General features: G+C 35.4%; 1 protein-coding gene and 2 pseudogenes across 1 annotated transcript; all 3 read left to right on the forward strand.

Annotated features, from left to right (window-relative positions):
* Positions 1–1,079: 1,079 nt before the first annotated feature.
* On the forward strand, positions 1,080–2,800 carry LOC18050119 (putative wall-associated receptor kinase-like 16). Its single transcript, XM_006442738.2, has 2 exons — positions 1,080–2,177; positions 2,333–2,800. The coding sequence occupies exons 1-2, from the start codon at positions 1,080–1,082 to the stop codon at positions 2,798–2,800; spliced, it is 1,566 nt and encodes a 521-aa protein (XP_006442801.2).
* Positions 2,801–2,951: 151 nt separating this feature from the next.
* LOC18050120 lies at positions 2,952–5,201 on the forward strand (annotated as a pseudogene).
* Positions 5,202–11,292: 6,091 nt separating this feature from the next.
* LOC112099932 lies at positions 11,293–13,025 on the forward strand (annotated as a pseudogene).
* Positions 13,026–15,931: the final 2,906 nt, after the last annotated feature.

Genomic DNA, 15,931 nt, shown 5'->3' on the forward strand with positions numbered 1-15,931 from the left:
TTCTTCTCCTTTTTCTTCTCATGACTGGCCCCTCCACTTTCGTTATTTTTCTCCTTTTTATACTAGCAGAATTAGAATATAAAAATTTGATTATGTTGTAAACATAATGGTCAACTTTCACCATTTGTCCGCATCGGCAAATTACCCCCGCCCCCACCCCCCCCCCCCCCCCAGCTTCCCAACTCTATGTATATATAATGTATTCCTTTGTTCTTGTAACAACAAAAATTGGCTTAATAATAAGCTTAATAACAAGGTACTAAAGGTACTTTGTTTAATTCAAGATTTCTTGTTATTTATTTATTTTATAACAGATTAATAATTTTGCATATTAGAAATTTAAAATTTTTAATTTTAAATAAATAAATCTTAAATAAAAGCAAATCATATATTTTACCTCAAATATTTTGGAAAGCCTAATTAATACAAGAGTACTGATATTCAACCACCACATATTATCTCACAAGACCCCATTTTCTTTTATATCCATTATTTTCTAAAATTACCCTCTTATCTCTCAAGATCCTTTTTGTCCCTTCACCATCTACTTCTAAATTCCCTTATGTTCTATCAAAATTATCTTTTTTCTTTTTAAAGAATTGTATCAACAAACTTAGATGCAAGTCTATCATTTAAAAAAAAAAATCGTCTGTTATGTAAGTGTTTATTAGAGGCTCTTTTAGAACAAATAAATTTCTAAAGTTCAATATTTTAGATTGAAAAAGAAAAAAATTTAAAAAAAAAGTCAAAGTGAGATTATGTTGCACTACTCATCAAATCGCTGTAGAATGAATGGAATACTTTGTTTCCAAAAATAAAAACATTTGACCCTTATGACATGCAAGTAAAAATGCATAAGAGAAGAGATGCTGGGTTACTGAGTTCGATTGAAAAGTAAATACAGCACAATTTCTGTCCTTTATGGTAATTTCAATATTAGAGGAGTCTCATGAAATGAAATGCTGGACCGAATAACTACACTCCTAAACAATTCGCCCAAGGCCCAAAATATAGAATGCCCTCCAATTTCTATTTGAATCAGAAGGAAGAAGGCACCAGACCGATCGACAGAGAAAAAAATGCCAAAGTTCACTCTCAGTAATTCCTTTCGTTTCGGCAGCCGAAGAGAAGCTATCACTAACTTTGACTCTGAATCCATTGAGACGATCCTAAAAAAGTTGAATAAAGATTGGCTTGGGCAGTTTGCACGGGAAGAGCAGATGCAGGCCGATCTGATTGGGTGGAAGAAGATGTTGTTGAAGATTAATGAGGTGCTAGATGATGCCCTGGAGAAGCAGACGAAGGAGGAATCAGTGAAGAAGTGGCTAGGCAAACTTCGAAACTTGGCTTGCGATGTTGATTACTTGTTGGATGAGTTTCAAACGGAGGCTTTCCAGAAGATGTTGCTGCTAGATGATGATGTGATGTCTACAGTTAAGGAGGTCAATGCTAGATTGCAAGATATTGCATCGCAGATAAAACAACTAGATTTGAGAAAAAAATCAGGTAGAAAGTCCAGAAATGTCCGCGGAGTAATCTCGTCGGCAGTAAGACGAGGAAGAGGAGGTAGAGATCCTGGCCCTACAATCTATAGTCATCCAGGCTTAGCTTTCTTGCGAATGAAAATTTTTAGCAAGTCAGAGATGATAAGAGCCACCAAAAATTTTGATAGGAGTCGCTGTCTTAGTCAAGGTGGCTTTGTCTCTGTTTACAAAGGTGTCTTACACGATAATATCCAGGTTGCGGTGAAGACGTATAGACGGGCAGATAAGATCCGCATAACAGAACGGGAGCTTCTGCGCATTATTTCACAAGTAAACCATAAGAATGTGGTCAAGATATTAGGGCTATGTCTAGAAACCGAAGTGCCTCTCCTGGTTTATGAATTTGCTTCCAATGGAACTCTGTTGGACCATATCCGCTGCGAGAGTTCACAGGTTTTAAAAACTTGGAAAACTTGTCTGAGGATCGCGGCTGAAACTGCTTCAGCTCTTGACTATTTGCATTCTTTAGCAAGCCCTCCCATCATTCACGGAGACGTAAAGTCCGCCAACATACTCTTGAATGACAATTATACGGCAAAAGTGGCTGATTTTGAGTCTTCAGTGTTGATTTCGTCTGATGCTGAAACTGCAATGAGCACGATTCTAATAGGGACTTGTGGTTACTTAGATCCAGTGTGTATAAACACAGGTATTTAAAAAAAAACAATTGTGTTTTTATTAATAGCCTCATGGCATGTTCAATTTTTTTCCTCTAAATAATCCAGTTTGAACCCCAAATCTTTTGTACCAGCACCGCCTTAAAACTTTTTGCTAGTTAATCTAACTAGCACCAAACAATGACAGGTAAATTGACGAAGAAGAGTGATGTGTATAGCTTTGGAGTTGTCCTTGCGGAATTGTTAACCGGCAAGAAACCTGGCTCTTGCATGACATTGGCATCCAATAAGAAGATTAGCATGGTTCCTTATTTTCTAAACTCGATTAAAAATAATGGTTTGCGTCAGATTCTGAACTTTCATGTTGCTGATGAAAGTGAAATGAAGGAGATAGAAATTGCTGCTGAGCTTGCAAGTAAATGCCTAAGAATTAGAGGCACCGAAAGGCCAACAATGAAGCAAGTTTCTGAGGAGCTTGACAGGTTAAGAAGGTTGCATGAAAATTTTTGGGCACAGAAGAAAAATAAAGAGACAGAGCATTTATTAGGCGAATCATCATCATATGCAACGGCTGTGATTGCCCAACCAGACGCTCAGACTGTGGTATCAATCGATATTGAGAACTATTACGGTACGTGATCGGATCTCGGTCATCGTTAAAAATAAGTTTGGGTTTGTTCCACAATTAATTTGTCTTTAAAGAGTTTTTGCTGACTTGTATAGACACGATGTTTCTTAATGCCCTTCACTAGAATCGGAAAGAAGAAGCCACAGTTCTACAGAAAAAGGGATGCCAGAGGTCACTCTCGATAATTCTTTCCGTTTCTGCAGCCAAAAGCAAACCATCTCTGACTTACACTCTGAAACTATTGAGAAGCTACTAAAAAGGATGTCTTCGGATTGGCTCTGGAAATTTGCACGCCAAGAGCAGATCCAGGTCGATCTGATTGGGTGGAATAAGATGTTGGTGAAGATTAACGAGGTGCTAGATGATGCCATGGAGAAGCAGACGAAGGAGGAGTCAGTGAATATGTGGCTAGGCCAGCTTCAGAACTTGGCTTGCGATGTTGATTACTTGTTTGATGAATTACAAACGGAAGCTTTCCAAAGGAAGTTGCTGCCAGGCGATGATGCCATGGATAAGTTTGATTCCATGGCGATGTCTAAAGTAAAGGATGTCAATGCTAGATTTCAAGATATTGCATCGCAGATAGACCTACTAGGATTGAAAGAAAGTTCAGTCGAGAAGTCAAGAAATGCCAGGCAAAGAGTACCCACAACCCCTTCGGTGAGTGAAGCCAATGTGTTGGTACTTTGATATTCAAACAAAAAGTTTTGATATAATGCTTTTAATAATAATGCTGACAAAAAACAGTGATTAAAAGCTGTTTACTAATTTAATTGATAAGATAAAATAAATTGGGCATTGTTTTGTTAGTCAATGACAGTGCCACCTAAGGTTTAAAAAAAGATTTTAATTCTTAATTTCACCCAAATTTTGTATTTCTCTCTAGCAAAATTTGTGATTTTTCCCCATTAGCTTTGAATAAAATACGAAAATAAAATTACAAAATTACATTTTCATCACCAAAATCAACTTAAATATATACATTATATCCAAAATTTAATTAAAACACTTAAACGGGGATCAAATTCTTGGAGTAATAAAATTTAACTCCACTAGCTCTGCCACTGTTTTAAAGTGGCTCTCTTTAGCATTTTCACCAATTTATGTTAGAAAAAAGATAAAGAGGAGATTGTTAAACTGCTACGCGAGAAAAATAAAGACTAATTGCTAATGCTAATTCCGTTTTGTTTTGTTTTCTTTTTTAAAGCAAATCTCGGATGCACAAAGAGGTGGAGGTGGAGATCCTGGCCCTGCAAACTTTAGTCGTTCATTAATCAAGAAAGCTAAGGACTTAGCTTTCTTGCATCAGCAAGTGCAAATTTTTACCAAGTCAGAACTGGCACAAGCCACTGGAAATTATGATACACGTCTATTTCTTGGTGAAGGTGGTTTTGCCTCTGTTTACAAAGGCGTCTTACCTGACTGTACCCCAGTTGCAGTTAAGAAGCCTAAAGCGGTAGGTAAGATTCCGATGAATCAGGTATTTCAGCATGAACTGAGAGTTGTTTCACAAATAAACCACAAGAATGTGGTCAAGATTTTAGGGGTATGTCTGGAAACCAAAGTGCCTCTACTGGTTTATGAATTTGTTCCCAACGGAACTCTGTTTGAACATATCCATGATAAGAGTTCACAAGTTTTAAGAAATTGGAGAACTTGTCTGAGGATTGCGGCCGAAATTGCTTCAGCTCTTGACTATTTGCATTCTTTAGCAAGCCCACCAATCATTCACGGAGATGTAAAGTCCACCAACATACTCTTGGATGACAATTATAAGGCAAAATTGGCTGATTTTGGATCTTCAATGCTGATTTCGTCAGATAATCAAACTGCAATGACCACAAAAAAAATAGGGACTTTTTTTAACTTAGATCCCGAGTACGTAATAACAGGTAATTTTTTTTTTAATTTGTCTTTTTTATTGATAGCCTTGCGCCATGCCCAATTTTTTTCTCTATGTAATTCACTTTGAACCGCAGATCCTTTGTGCCATCCCAAAATTTTTTACTAGTTAAGATAATAAGCGCTCAAATAATGACAGGTAAATTGACAGAGAAGAGTGATCTGTATAGCTTTGGGGTTGTCCTTGCGGAATTGTTAACCGGCTTGAAGCCTGTCTCCGGCATGGCACTGGCATCCAATGAAGGGATCAGCATGGTTCAATATTTTCTATATTCGATTGAAAATAATAGTTTGCGTCAGATTCTAAACTTTCAAGTTGCTGATGAAAGTGAAATGGAGGAGATAGAAACCGTCGCTGAGCTTGCAAGCAAATGCTTAAGCCTTAGCGGCAGAAGAAGGCCAACAATGAAGCAAGTTTCGGAGGAGCTTGACAGGTTGAAAATTTCGCATGAAAATTAATGGGCACAGAAGAACCGAGAAGAGGCAGAGCATTTGTTAGGTGAATCATAACTACAAGAAAATTAATTTTTTATGCTGGCCAAAAGCCGTTGAAATAAGTGTCATGCCGTTGAAAATTGGTATATTTGATGGCATGGGGCCACCGAAGGCTGTCGTTAATGTTTGGGGGTAGAAATACTCTTTTTCTAACTGGCTATCAAGCTGTATATGTCATTATAAAAAAAAAATTAATCACAAATAAAATTATCAAATTTCAAACTTCTATTTTCAATCTCTTAGCCCAGTTGAATATATATTAATTTTTAATAAAAAAATAATTGATTTCAACCAATAATTATAATCGAAAATGGAATTATGAGCATAAAATGACAACAAAATTGGTAATCAACAAATTTGATGGTCGAAAATAATGAATCTATTATTCAAATTGGGTAAAAGCTCATTTAGTCCTTATATTTTAAGATTAGTATCCATTTAGTCCCTATATTTTTAAAAATGTCTCGAAACATCCATACCGTTAAAGTATTGATACCCCTACCGTTACTTTTTATTTCTTTTGGCTTACTTTTACAATATTACCCTTTTATAATAATTTTTTATTTGGAAATTAATAAAAAATAATTAAATTACCAATTTAACCCTAAAAAATTATATTAATTTTTAATTGTAAAAAAATTAAATTATTACTTTTATTTCTTTTGGCTTACTTTCACAATATTACCCTTTTATAATAATTTTTTTGTTTGGACATTAATAAAAAGAAAATAATTAAATTATCAATTTAACCCTAAAAAATAAAATATATATATATATATATTAATTTTTAATTGTCAAAAATTGTATGCAAACTACCAAGGTGCAAATGGTGCTTGCAAAAAAAATTAATATAATTTTTTTATTTTCTAGGGTAAAATTGGTAATTTAATTATTTTCTTTTTATTAATGTCCAAACAAAAAAATTATAATAAAAGGGTAATATTGTAAAAGTAAGCCAAAAGAAATAAAAAGTAACGGTACGGGTATCAATACTTTAACAGCAGGGATGTTTCGAGGTATTTTTAAAAATACAAGGACTAAACGGATACTAATATTAAAATATAGGAACTAAATGAACTTTTATCCATTCAAATTAGTGTTTTTTGTTATGACCATATATCGTTGTCATCAATAATTATTTACTCTTTATTTGATCAATTATTATTGAAAATAAGACATCAACGGCCAAAAGCCATTTTAAGTACGTTTGGCCAACAAAGATCTATCAATAAGAGTTGTAAAATTAAAGAAAAAAGTCTACTAAAATCTTTTGTAACAGTCTTTTATTAATAATTTCAACAAGACGAGAATATGAATTCTGCTATGATTATGGACTTGGTGGCGTGAGAATATGGGTTAAAGAGAGAATGAAGAACGTGGGGTATAGCGCAAATTGTAATTCTATTTAATTATTAAATAATATAATTTAGCCTAGTAAGCTAGTTTTATGATGATAAGAACTGGAATTTAGCTAATAAAGATTAACAAGATGGATGACAGTACATCTTTTAAACTATTAGATGAGATAAATATTCGGAAAAAAAGTACCAGATTAGATTGGATAAAAATAAATAACTACTAGACAAATAAATTTTTTTTTAGAACTGTAAAGAAAATATCACTAAAATTTAATAAGTTAACAAAAAAAAAGATGTTATTTATGTTATAATGTATAAATAAATTCTTGCAATAATTCTTATTATACGGTGCAGTTATTTGTATGATCATCTTAAAATAATTATCATTATATGGTGGAATTAATTGCATGATCATTCTAGACTACTTTCTTTAATAATATCTTTTAAATATTAATTATAAAAAAACATGATCCATTTGTGAAATCTAATAAAAATTATTATTGGATATTACACTATCATAATTTTATTATTTAAAATTAAATTGATTCGACGATAGTTATCAATCATATGATATTATTTCTTAGAATACTTTTCTATAAAATCTAAGTAATATGATAATTAGTTTCAAAACTGATTCAGTAATAACAATCAATACTACTGATAATTAATGCTTTTTAAAGTTTATTTGGATGATTGAATGAGATTACAAATGTAATAGAGTAATTATGTGCTAAATAAGCATAAAATATTACTTTAAAGCAATTGAATTTGAGCCATAATGTGAGTTATCTCACATTATATATAATATTTATATGTCTAATATTTAATGTAAAATGTTGAACATGGATATTAACAACATGAAACAAGATTACAAATGTCATGTTAACTTATCTTATTAATCAAACTTATTTGCATTGAGACTATATACTAAAATCTAAATTTTATATATGCGTATGCATATATCTCACATCTATAGTACTGTACAACAACAGATATCCAACGGCCCAAGATAATAGTTTGGACATTTCTTTTACTCTCATTGGTAACATTAACTTCAAATTTTTATTCCAATATTTACTTTATATTCAAAGTAAAATGGACAAATTAAACATTATATAAAAGCTAATGGAGTGATAAAACTAATATAAGTAAAATAGTAATAACTACATCATATACGTCTTAGTGGCTACTTAATTATACTATGATCATGAAAATTCTAGTAGTAATTAAGTTAATTACTTCAACAAATATAAGGTGAATTTATAGGAAAAGGAACAAAGATCTATTTAATGCAACTGGCTCCTTATGCTCATGCTATCATTATTTTTAAATAAATGGGAGACATACAAATCACATATAGTACATATAAAAATATATACTTTATATTTTTATTACTATTATATCTCCTAATTATAGTCTAATTGGTTAATGTTTGGCAGTGAAAGCAACAAATCAAGAGTACAAGTCCAATAAAATACATTTGAACTTTTTTTAATATTTAATACTAATTAAATAATAATATTGGCCCAATCTTTCCTCTTGAACAATTTCATACTATCTTCGATCAATTATCTGGCATAGTGGTAAATATTAATTTTGACAATGGTTAATAGTTATCAAAAATAGTAATTTATTTGTATCATAAGTTTGGTAAGTTGAAAATGTTCATAGCTCAAATTCTACTACCTATTGAGTTATAATACTCACTTGTGACTAACTTGATACTTGGTTAAAAATAATAAGAATAATAATAAGATACGGCATTTTCGATTGTTGAATCTTGTTATTGTAAATTACAGTGGCACCAATGCCTACTATCAAACATTTCAAAATTTCACTAGTTATTTTTAGCCAATTTCATAATTGGTCGAAATTAAACTTCTATTAACAAATGCGAAACAATATAGTCATAAATAATCATATATTTCTAAAAATTTAACAAAGGTATAGAAAATATTGTCACATTTTCGATGATAACTTCTTATCATTGAAAATGGTATTGGCGCTGTTGATTTCCTAAAAAAAATAAGTATTGTCGATTAATTATTAAGTTTTTTTTTACAATTTGTCCGTATCGAAAATATGGGATATTAGCGAAGAACTAATTTTCACAATCGAAAATAAGCATATCTTCGACTAAATTTTTCCTACAATTAATAATTAATAATGTTGGTCGAAAAAGACTATTTTTCTTATAGTTATGCAACGGATGTGATTGCCTAACTGGACATTTGATTTTCAGAACTATTACTGTACGTGATAGGACCAGTGCTTTCCACCAGAAGCTTATCATGTTCAGTATCTTACTGTCTTGCTTCTTTGGGGAAAATAGCATCAGGTGGGTGTGAGAAGTTTGCAAAGCCGAGCTACCATGAAGCAATGGAAAGATGATTGCAATTAAGAAGATTGTTCTGCCCCCGAAGGATACCGCAGAGTTGATAGAAGATGGTAAGTCACTGAACATGAAAATGATGCAAATTCAGTCTGAGATTAAACTTGGAGAACAGGAACCATCTTTTGCAGGCTCATATAACCAGGCCTGACTGCCATCTACTTGTATACGAATTCATAAAGAACGGAAGTGGCTAAAATGCCATTTCCTCTGTCCAAAGTGGACAATATCCTGCCAAATCTAGGTTGTTGGGACGTTACTTGTGATGAACAATGCATTCTCTCTGATTGAGTCGCACATTTATCATGATCCCCTTCTTGAGTTTACTTTTTAAGTTGTACAATTATGAGGCTCACGACATTGTTTACAAACTAAAAACTATTCCTGAAATGTGGCATATTTTTTATTTCAACTGATAATAGTCATGTTAATTTTATGGCAGCACATCCCTACAACTCAACAAAGGATGGTCAATTGCAAAACCTAAGCCTTTTATTTATTTATTTATTTATTTTCATTAAAAAAATGTATAGCAAGAACAACTCAATTCGATAATCATATTCTAACACGTTTTGTGTGACTTTTGAAACCGTGAACAGATGCTTCTTGTTTTGAAGATCGCTTACTTTTGCACTCCGGATGACCCAGAGGAGAGACCTAACAGCACGGATGTTAGGTGCATGTTGCCTCAGATGCAGCACTAATTACCGGACATACGGATGTTTTTAAATGTGCAAGAATTATAACGTTATTTGTGATGAACATTGATTGCTCTCCAATTAAGTCGTATAATTATTATGACCCTTCTGAGTTTATACTTTAAATGATTTATAATGTTGTTCATGAAATTGTAGTTGAACAAACTAGAAACTATTTCTGAAATGTGGTATATTTCCTATTTCAATCCTTTGGTTGCATTTTTTCCCCCATTTTGTTTTTTTCAGACAAAAAGCCCATTCATTGAATAAGAAAAGCAAATCTGAGCACAAGTATGAAATCAAATGTTCGCATGTTTTTTTTTTTCCCCCTTAGAAGTAAAGGTGTAGAGGCACTCTGTTCGGATGAAATATGTTATGGCACAGCCTCAACAATTAGGCTCAAGAAAATCGAAGTTTTCTAGATATTTAAAAGAAAAAAGTTGCTCTCTTTCGCATACTAGAGAGCTGAGCACCTTCCTTTAGTAAGGGAGGATACCACCCACCTCAGGTTCCCCTTATCGTTTGAAAGTCCATGACGGCATTAAAAATGCAGAGTAGGTTTCTTGACTCTGAGAAAGCCACACAATGAACCATAAAACTCCACCATGTTATATGATTTTTTATCAGGATCATATACAACGTAAGACGTAAATATACCGTTTCTGTTAGTTTTGGTCTTTTCTACATTGTTGCATTCATGTTTGTTTAATTTTCTAGCTCTAGGTTTGCATTTTTGCAGCGTCATGGATCTCATAAGGGGTAAGCCGCCCTACGTCCCTGACTAGGTGTCATATTTTTATTTTAACTCGGACCGTTGAGTTTGCTCACAAAAAAAAGGAAAAAAAAAAAAAAACAGAAACAGAGAACCACATAACATTGAAGAGGCAGAGCAATCTGTTTGTACTAAAGAGATTAGAAGGAGAACAACGGCTGCAATAACAGAGATAGATGCCCACTGACTATTGAAATAATCTTGTTTCAATATTGCCTTCCATCTGCGTCAAGGGTATCTGCTCTCCAGATCTTCAACAAGATCAGTATATTGAAAATTATAGCAGACAACGAAGTTTCTTTGTACAAGGGGTTGTGAAAAAGAGTCGACACAGCTTCATTGTCCCATTGCCAATTTTCACTAACTCGGTTTTGAACAAATTAACTCAAAATCCTGTGTCGTGTTGATGAAGTAAGTCATGATTGTAATAAGTTCATATATGTACCTGCTACCCCCACAATGCAATCTCTCAAAAGCCTGAGGATTTCTTAAGAAAATTTCTGTAGATCCGATGATTCTAAAAAATGAAATTTCCAGAATGCCTTTATTGAATGTGAATGTAATGTCAAATAGATTTTTGCTTGAACCCAAACCGAGTTAGTGAAATCAGAGTCCCACCAATGATTGGCTGAACTAACGAATTATTTTTTAAAAGAAAAAATAGAGGCAAAGAACCATTTCCCAGATGATGACTTATTCCTCTCTTTCACTTGTAGACTTTTGTGCGCACGGTTGCGTCACATACCCGCACCTAAGTCAATGAATCTTCTTCTCTTTGTTAAGTAACAACCGTTGCTTAATTTGCACAATTACTTGTTAATGCCCTCCATATTTTCCATTTGAATTAGAAGCAAGAAGCCCCCGGGACCGATCAACATTGGAAAATATGCCAAAGTTCACTCTCGATAATTCCTTTCGTTTCGGCAGCCGAAGAGAGACTGTCACTAACTTCCACTCTGAATCTATCGAGACGATACTAAAAAAGTTGACAAAAGATTGGCTGGCGCAGTTTGCACGCGGAGAGCAGATCCAGGCCGATCTGATTGGGTGGAAGAAGATGTTGTTGAAGATAAATGAGGTGCTAGCTGATGCGGTGGAGAAACAGATGAAGGAGGAGTCAGTGAAGAAGTGGCTCGGCAACCTTCGCGACTTGGCTTGCGATGTTGATTACTTGTTGGATGAGTTTCAAACGGAAGCTTTTCAGAGGATGTTACTGCAAGAAGATGTTGCTGATGCCGTGGATAAGTCCGATGCTTCTATGGCCATGTCAAAAGTAAAGGAGGTCAACGCTAGATTGCAAGATATTGCATCGCAGATAGAACTACTAGATTTGGGAAAAAAATCAGGTGGAAAGTCTTTAAATGTCCGTAGATTTATCTTGCCAAAACTAGCAGGAGGTAGAGATCCTGGCGCTGCAATCTATAGTAATCCAGGCTTAGATTTCTCGCATGCGCAATTCAAACTTTTTACCAAGTCAGAGCTGGTAAAAGCCACAAAAAATTATGATAAAAGTCACCTTCTTGGTGAAGGTGGTTTTGGCTCTGTTTACAAAGGTGTCTTGCCTGACAATGCTGTGGTTGCAGTGAAGAAGCTCAAAATGGTAGATAAGATTCTGATAAATGAGGTATTTCAGCACAAAATGAGAATTATTTCACAAATAAACCATAAGAATGTGGTCAATATATTAGGGGTATGTCTGGAAACCAAAAGTGCCTCAACTGGTTTATGAATTTGTTCCCAACGGAACTCTGTTTCAACATGTCCGTTATGAGAGTTCACAAGTTTTAAAAACTTGGAAAACTTGTCTGAGGATCGCGGCCGAAACTGCTTCAGCTCTTGACTATTTGCATTCTTTAGGAAGCCCTCCCATCATTCACGGAGACGTAAAGTCCGCCAACATACTCTTGGACGACAATTATACGGCAAAAGTGGCTGATTTTGCGTCTTCAGTGTTGATTTCGTCACATGATCAAACTGCGACGACAACGAAGGAAATCGAGACCGTTGGTTGGTTAGATCCAGAGTACCTTTTTTGGACAGGTAATTCTTTTTCTTCCCACGAAATTTGTCTTTTTCATTGATAGCCTCATGGCGTGTCCAATTTTTTTCCTCTATGTAGACAATATATGAACCTTAGATCTTTTCTGCCATCCAAATTTTTTTTTAACAATTAAGCTAATTAGCAGCCAACTAATGACAGGTGAATTGACAGAGAAGAGTGATGTGTATAGCTTTGGGGTTGTCCTTGTGGAATTGTTAACCGGCAAGCACCCTCGCTCTTACGTGGCATTGGCATCCAATGAAACGACTAGGATGGTTCCATATTTTCCATATCCGATTGAAAATAATAGTTTGCGTCAGATTCTTAACTTTCAGGTTGCTGATGAAAATGAAATGGAGGAGATAGAAATTGTTGCTAAGCTTGCCAGTAAATGCTTAAGAACTAGTAGCACCGAAAGGCCAACAATGAGGCAAGTTTCTGAGCAGCTTGACAGTTTGAGAAGGTTGCATGAAAATTTTTGGGAACAGAAAAACAGGGAAGAGACAGAGCAATTATTAGGTGAATCATCGACATATGTGACGGGTGTGATTTCCCAACTGGACACTGGTGTCATATGATTTTGAGAACTATTACAGTATGTCATAGGACCACCACTGTCCACCGGAAGCTTATCATGTTCAGTAGCTTACTGTCTTGCTTCTTTGGAAAAAATAGCATCAGGTTGGGGTGAGAAGTTGTTAGGTCCCAATCAGAGACAGCCAATGATCACGCGTAACACAAGGGATATTTTTCTGCTTATGGCGAGAAAGGACCAAATAATTGTTGTTTAGAATTCTCCCTACTTTTATTCATATTCTGGAGCTTATTTATAATAACAAGACTTTGGTTTCCATCCTACAATTATGGCTAAATAAACGAGTATAACAACTTAGCTAAGAATTCAAAACCGAAAGATAATCGAAAACAACTTCCATGTCTTAGCTTCCCTCCTTACTCGCTGCACAATCGTTGATAAGCGTATTCCTAGATCACGGCTCCAGCTTCAGCACGTATCTTCACGATCTCAGCACATGCATGTTTCATGCATGGCTTGCATGGGACTCATGCCCTCACGTAGCAAACTTAGGATTTGGCTTTGGCATTCTTCCAGATCTTCGTGGCTCATGCATTCTTCGTGGCTCATGCGTTTGCTGTCTATCAGAAGTTTACAAAGCCAAGATACCATGAAGCAATGGAAAGATGATTGCTATTGAGAAGATTGTTATGCCGCCGAAGGATGCGGCAGAGTAGATTGAAGAAGATGGTAAGCTACTGAACATGATAATGATGCAAATTCAGTCTGAGATTAAAACTGCGGGTCAAATTAGGCACAGGAATATTCATCCTTTGCAGGCTCATATAACCAGGCCTGACTCAAGGTCTTGAACGTTCTGCCTTTTATTTGTATACGAATTCATGAAGAACGGAAGTGGACAAAGTGGCATTTGCTCAGTCCAAAGTGAAAGTGAACAATATATTACCAAGAATAGATTGTTGGGGCGTTACTTGTGAGGAACAATGTGTGCTCTCTGATTGAGCGGTACAATTATTATGATCCCCATCTTGAGTTTACTTTTTAAGTTTGTACAATTATGTGGTTCACGACATTGTTTAGAAACTAGAAACTATTTCTGAAATGTGGCATATTTTCTATTTCAACATACAATGGTCATGTTAATTTCTGAAAACACATCCTTACAACTCAACAAAGGATGGTCAACTGCAAAACGTAAGCATTTTGTTTATTTTCCATGTATAGCAAAAGCAACTCAATTCGATAAGCATATTCTAACACATATTGTGACGTGGAAAGGGCAAGTGACATCAAGAGAGGAATTGGAGGCTAGAAATCGAAAAGCAGAAAAGTATATTGAAGGGAGACCGGGAGTGGGACTAACCTCCCCTAAAGGATTCATTTAAGCTATCCGGCCCACTTTAGAGCCCATTACCCAAAACCCATTGCAGCAGTATTACGGCAAACCCAACAAGCGACAACAAAGATAAATGGTAAGAGAATAAGGCTTGAAGTACAGTGAAGCAACAGAGAAGTAAACTTAAAAAAATAAGTAAATAAGACAATACGACAAAATCGTGTTGATCCTACATGATAACTTTATTCCTTTCTTTTCCTAGTGGATATTTGTTCGCACGATCTCAGTTTACATGAAAGAAACTCGTGTAGGCAATTCTTGTCTAGGTGAGATGGTTGGACCAATCACTTAGTTAATACAATAAATAAGTGTTATTATAAGATTTGCTTGAATTTACAGTGAGACTCACTTACTAAATGACACAATGTGAATGGCTGGCTTACCATCCTAATAAGGAGATTGACCAACACAAATATTTCTCCAGTTGTCTTTAGGTGGTGGACGGTCCTGACCCCAGACAAGCAAGCCGTCGTACGCTCACACCTAAATCAGTCAATCAATCTTCTTTTCTTTTACTAGCTGCTGCTCACTACTCTACACAATTACTAATTAAAGTTCTCCATTTTCCCTTTGAATCAGAAATAAGAAGCCACCGCACCTTCGACAGAGAAAAAAGATGCCAAAGTTCACTCTCGATAATTCCTTTCGATCGTTTCGGAAAGCCAAAAACAAACGGTCTCTAACTTACTCACGGGAACTATCGAGACGCTACTAAAAGCGTTGACTCAAGATTGGCTTCAGCAGTTTGCGCGCGAAGAGCAGATCCAGGCCGACCTGATTGGGTGGAAGAAGATGTTGCTGAAGATTAATGAGGTGTGTTTTGAACTGATTTTGGGGTAGGAAAAGTCAAACCAATTTAGAACAATAAATTTATATTTTTGGGGGAGATGGGGTACCTCACTAGTTTATTGTGTGCTCTGCGGTGTATCTAAGATTTGGGGGAGGTGAGAAAGGGAGAGAGAGTGGTAACAATAGTGGAAGGTCAGAAACAAGAGAGGTGTCCTTCAAAATGAGCTTCACGCCTGCAAAACAATGAAATAGAGGTTAGAGGTGAAGCCGGGGTACCCCGGCGTTCACACTCCGACGCTCAAGTTAGCAAACTCAAGCTTTTATGGTCAAGAGAGCTGGCTAGCCCTCTGTAAATTAGGGTTTAAGATTGAAGAAAACCTATTTTGTGGAGTGTGAGTGTTTTTGAGTGAATGAGAGCCTGATGGAGAATGAAACCTAGGCGCCTTTATATATGGAGTACCTCAGCTGCCACGTGGCATACCCTTTTTGGCTAACGTCATTTTATCTCTTTATAATTTTTTGGGCCGTTATCTGCATGTTTGCAGCGTATCTCATCTTTTGGAAATATGGCGCGCGCTGGAGAGTGGTCCGGGGTACCTCTGTAGTAGCTGTCGGGTAGGCGGCTGGGGACCACTGTCCTTGGGACAGTGTCCTTCACTTTTGGCAGAGGTAGCAGGCGGTTGTCCCCCCCTTTTGATACGACGTTCTTGATTCCTAATTCTGACAAAATCAAATAATATCTTTTAGGAGGCGGAGACGTTTCT

This window comes from Citrus clementina, unplaced genomic scaffold (assembly GCF_000493195.1).
Source record: "Citrus clementina cultivar Clemenules unplaced genomic scaffold, Citrus_clementina_v1.0 scaffold_3, whole genome shotgun sequence".
Classification (NCBI taxonomy): domain Eukaryota; kingdom Viridiplantae; phylum Streptophyta; class Magnoliopsida; order Sapindales; family Rutaceae; genus Citrus; species Citrus x clementina.

What these genes read in the sequence shown, in the direction of transcription:
- LOC18050119 (XM_006442738.2), top strand. Translation starts at nt 1,080, where the DNA reads ATGCCAAAGTTCACTCTCAGTAATTCCTTTCGTTTCGGCAGCCGAAGA. An exon ending in CTTGTGGTTACTTAGATCCA is followed by an intron (nt 2,178 to 2,332) that starts GTGTGTATAAAC and finishes TAATCTAACTAG; the next exon opens with CACCAAACAATGACAGGTAA.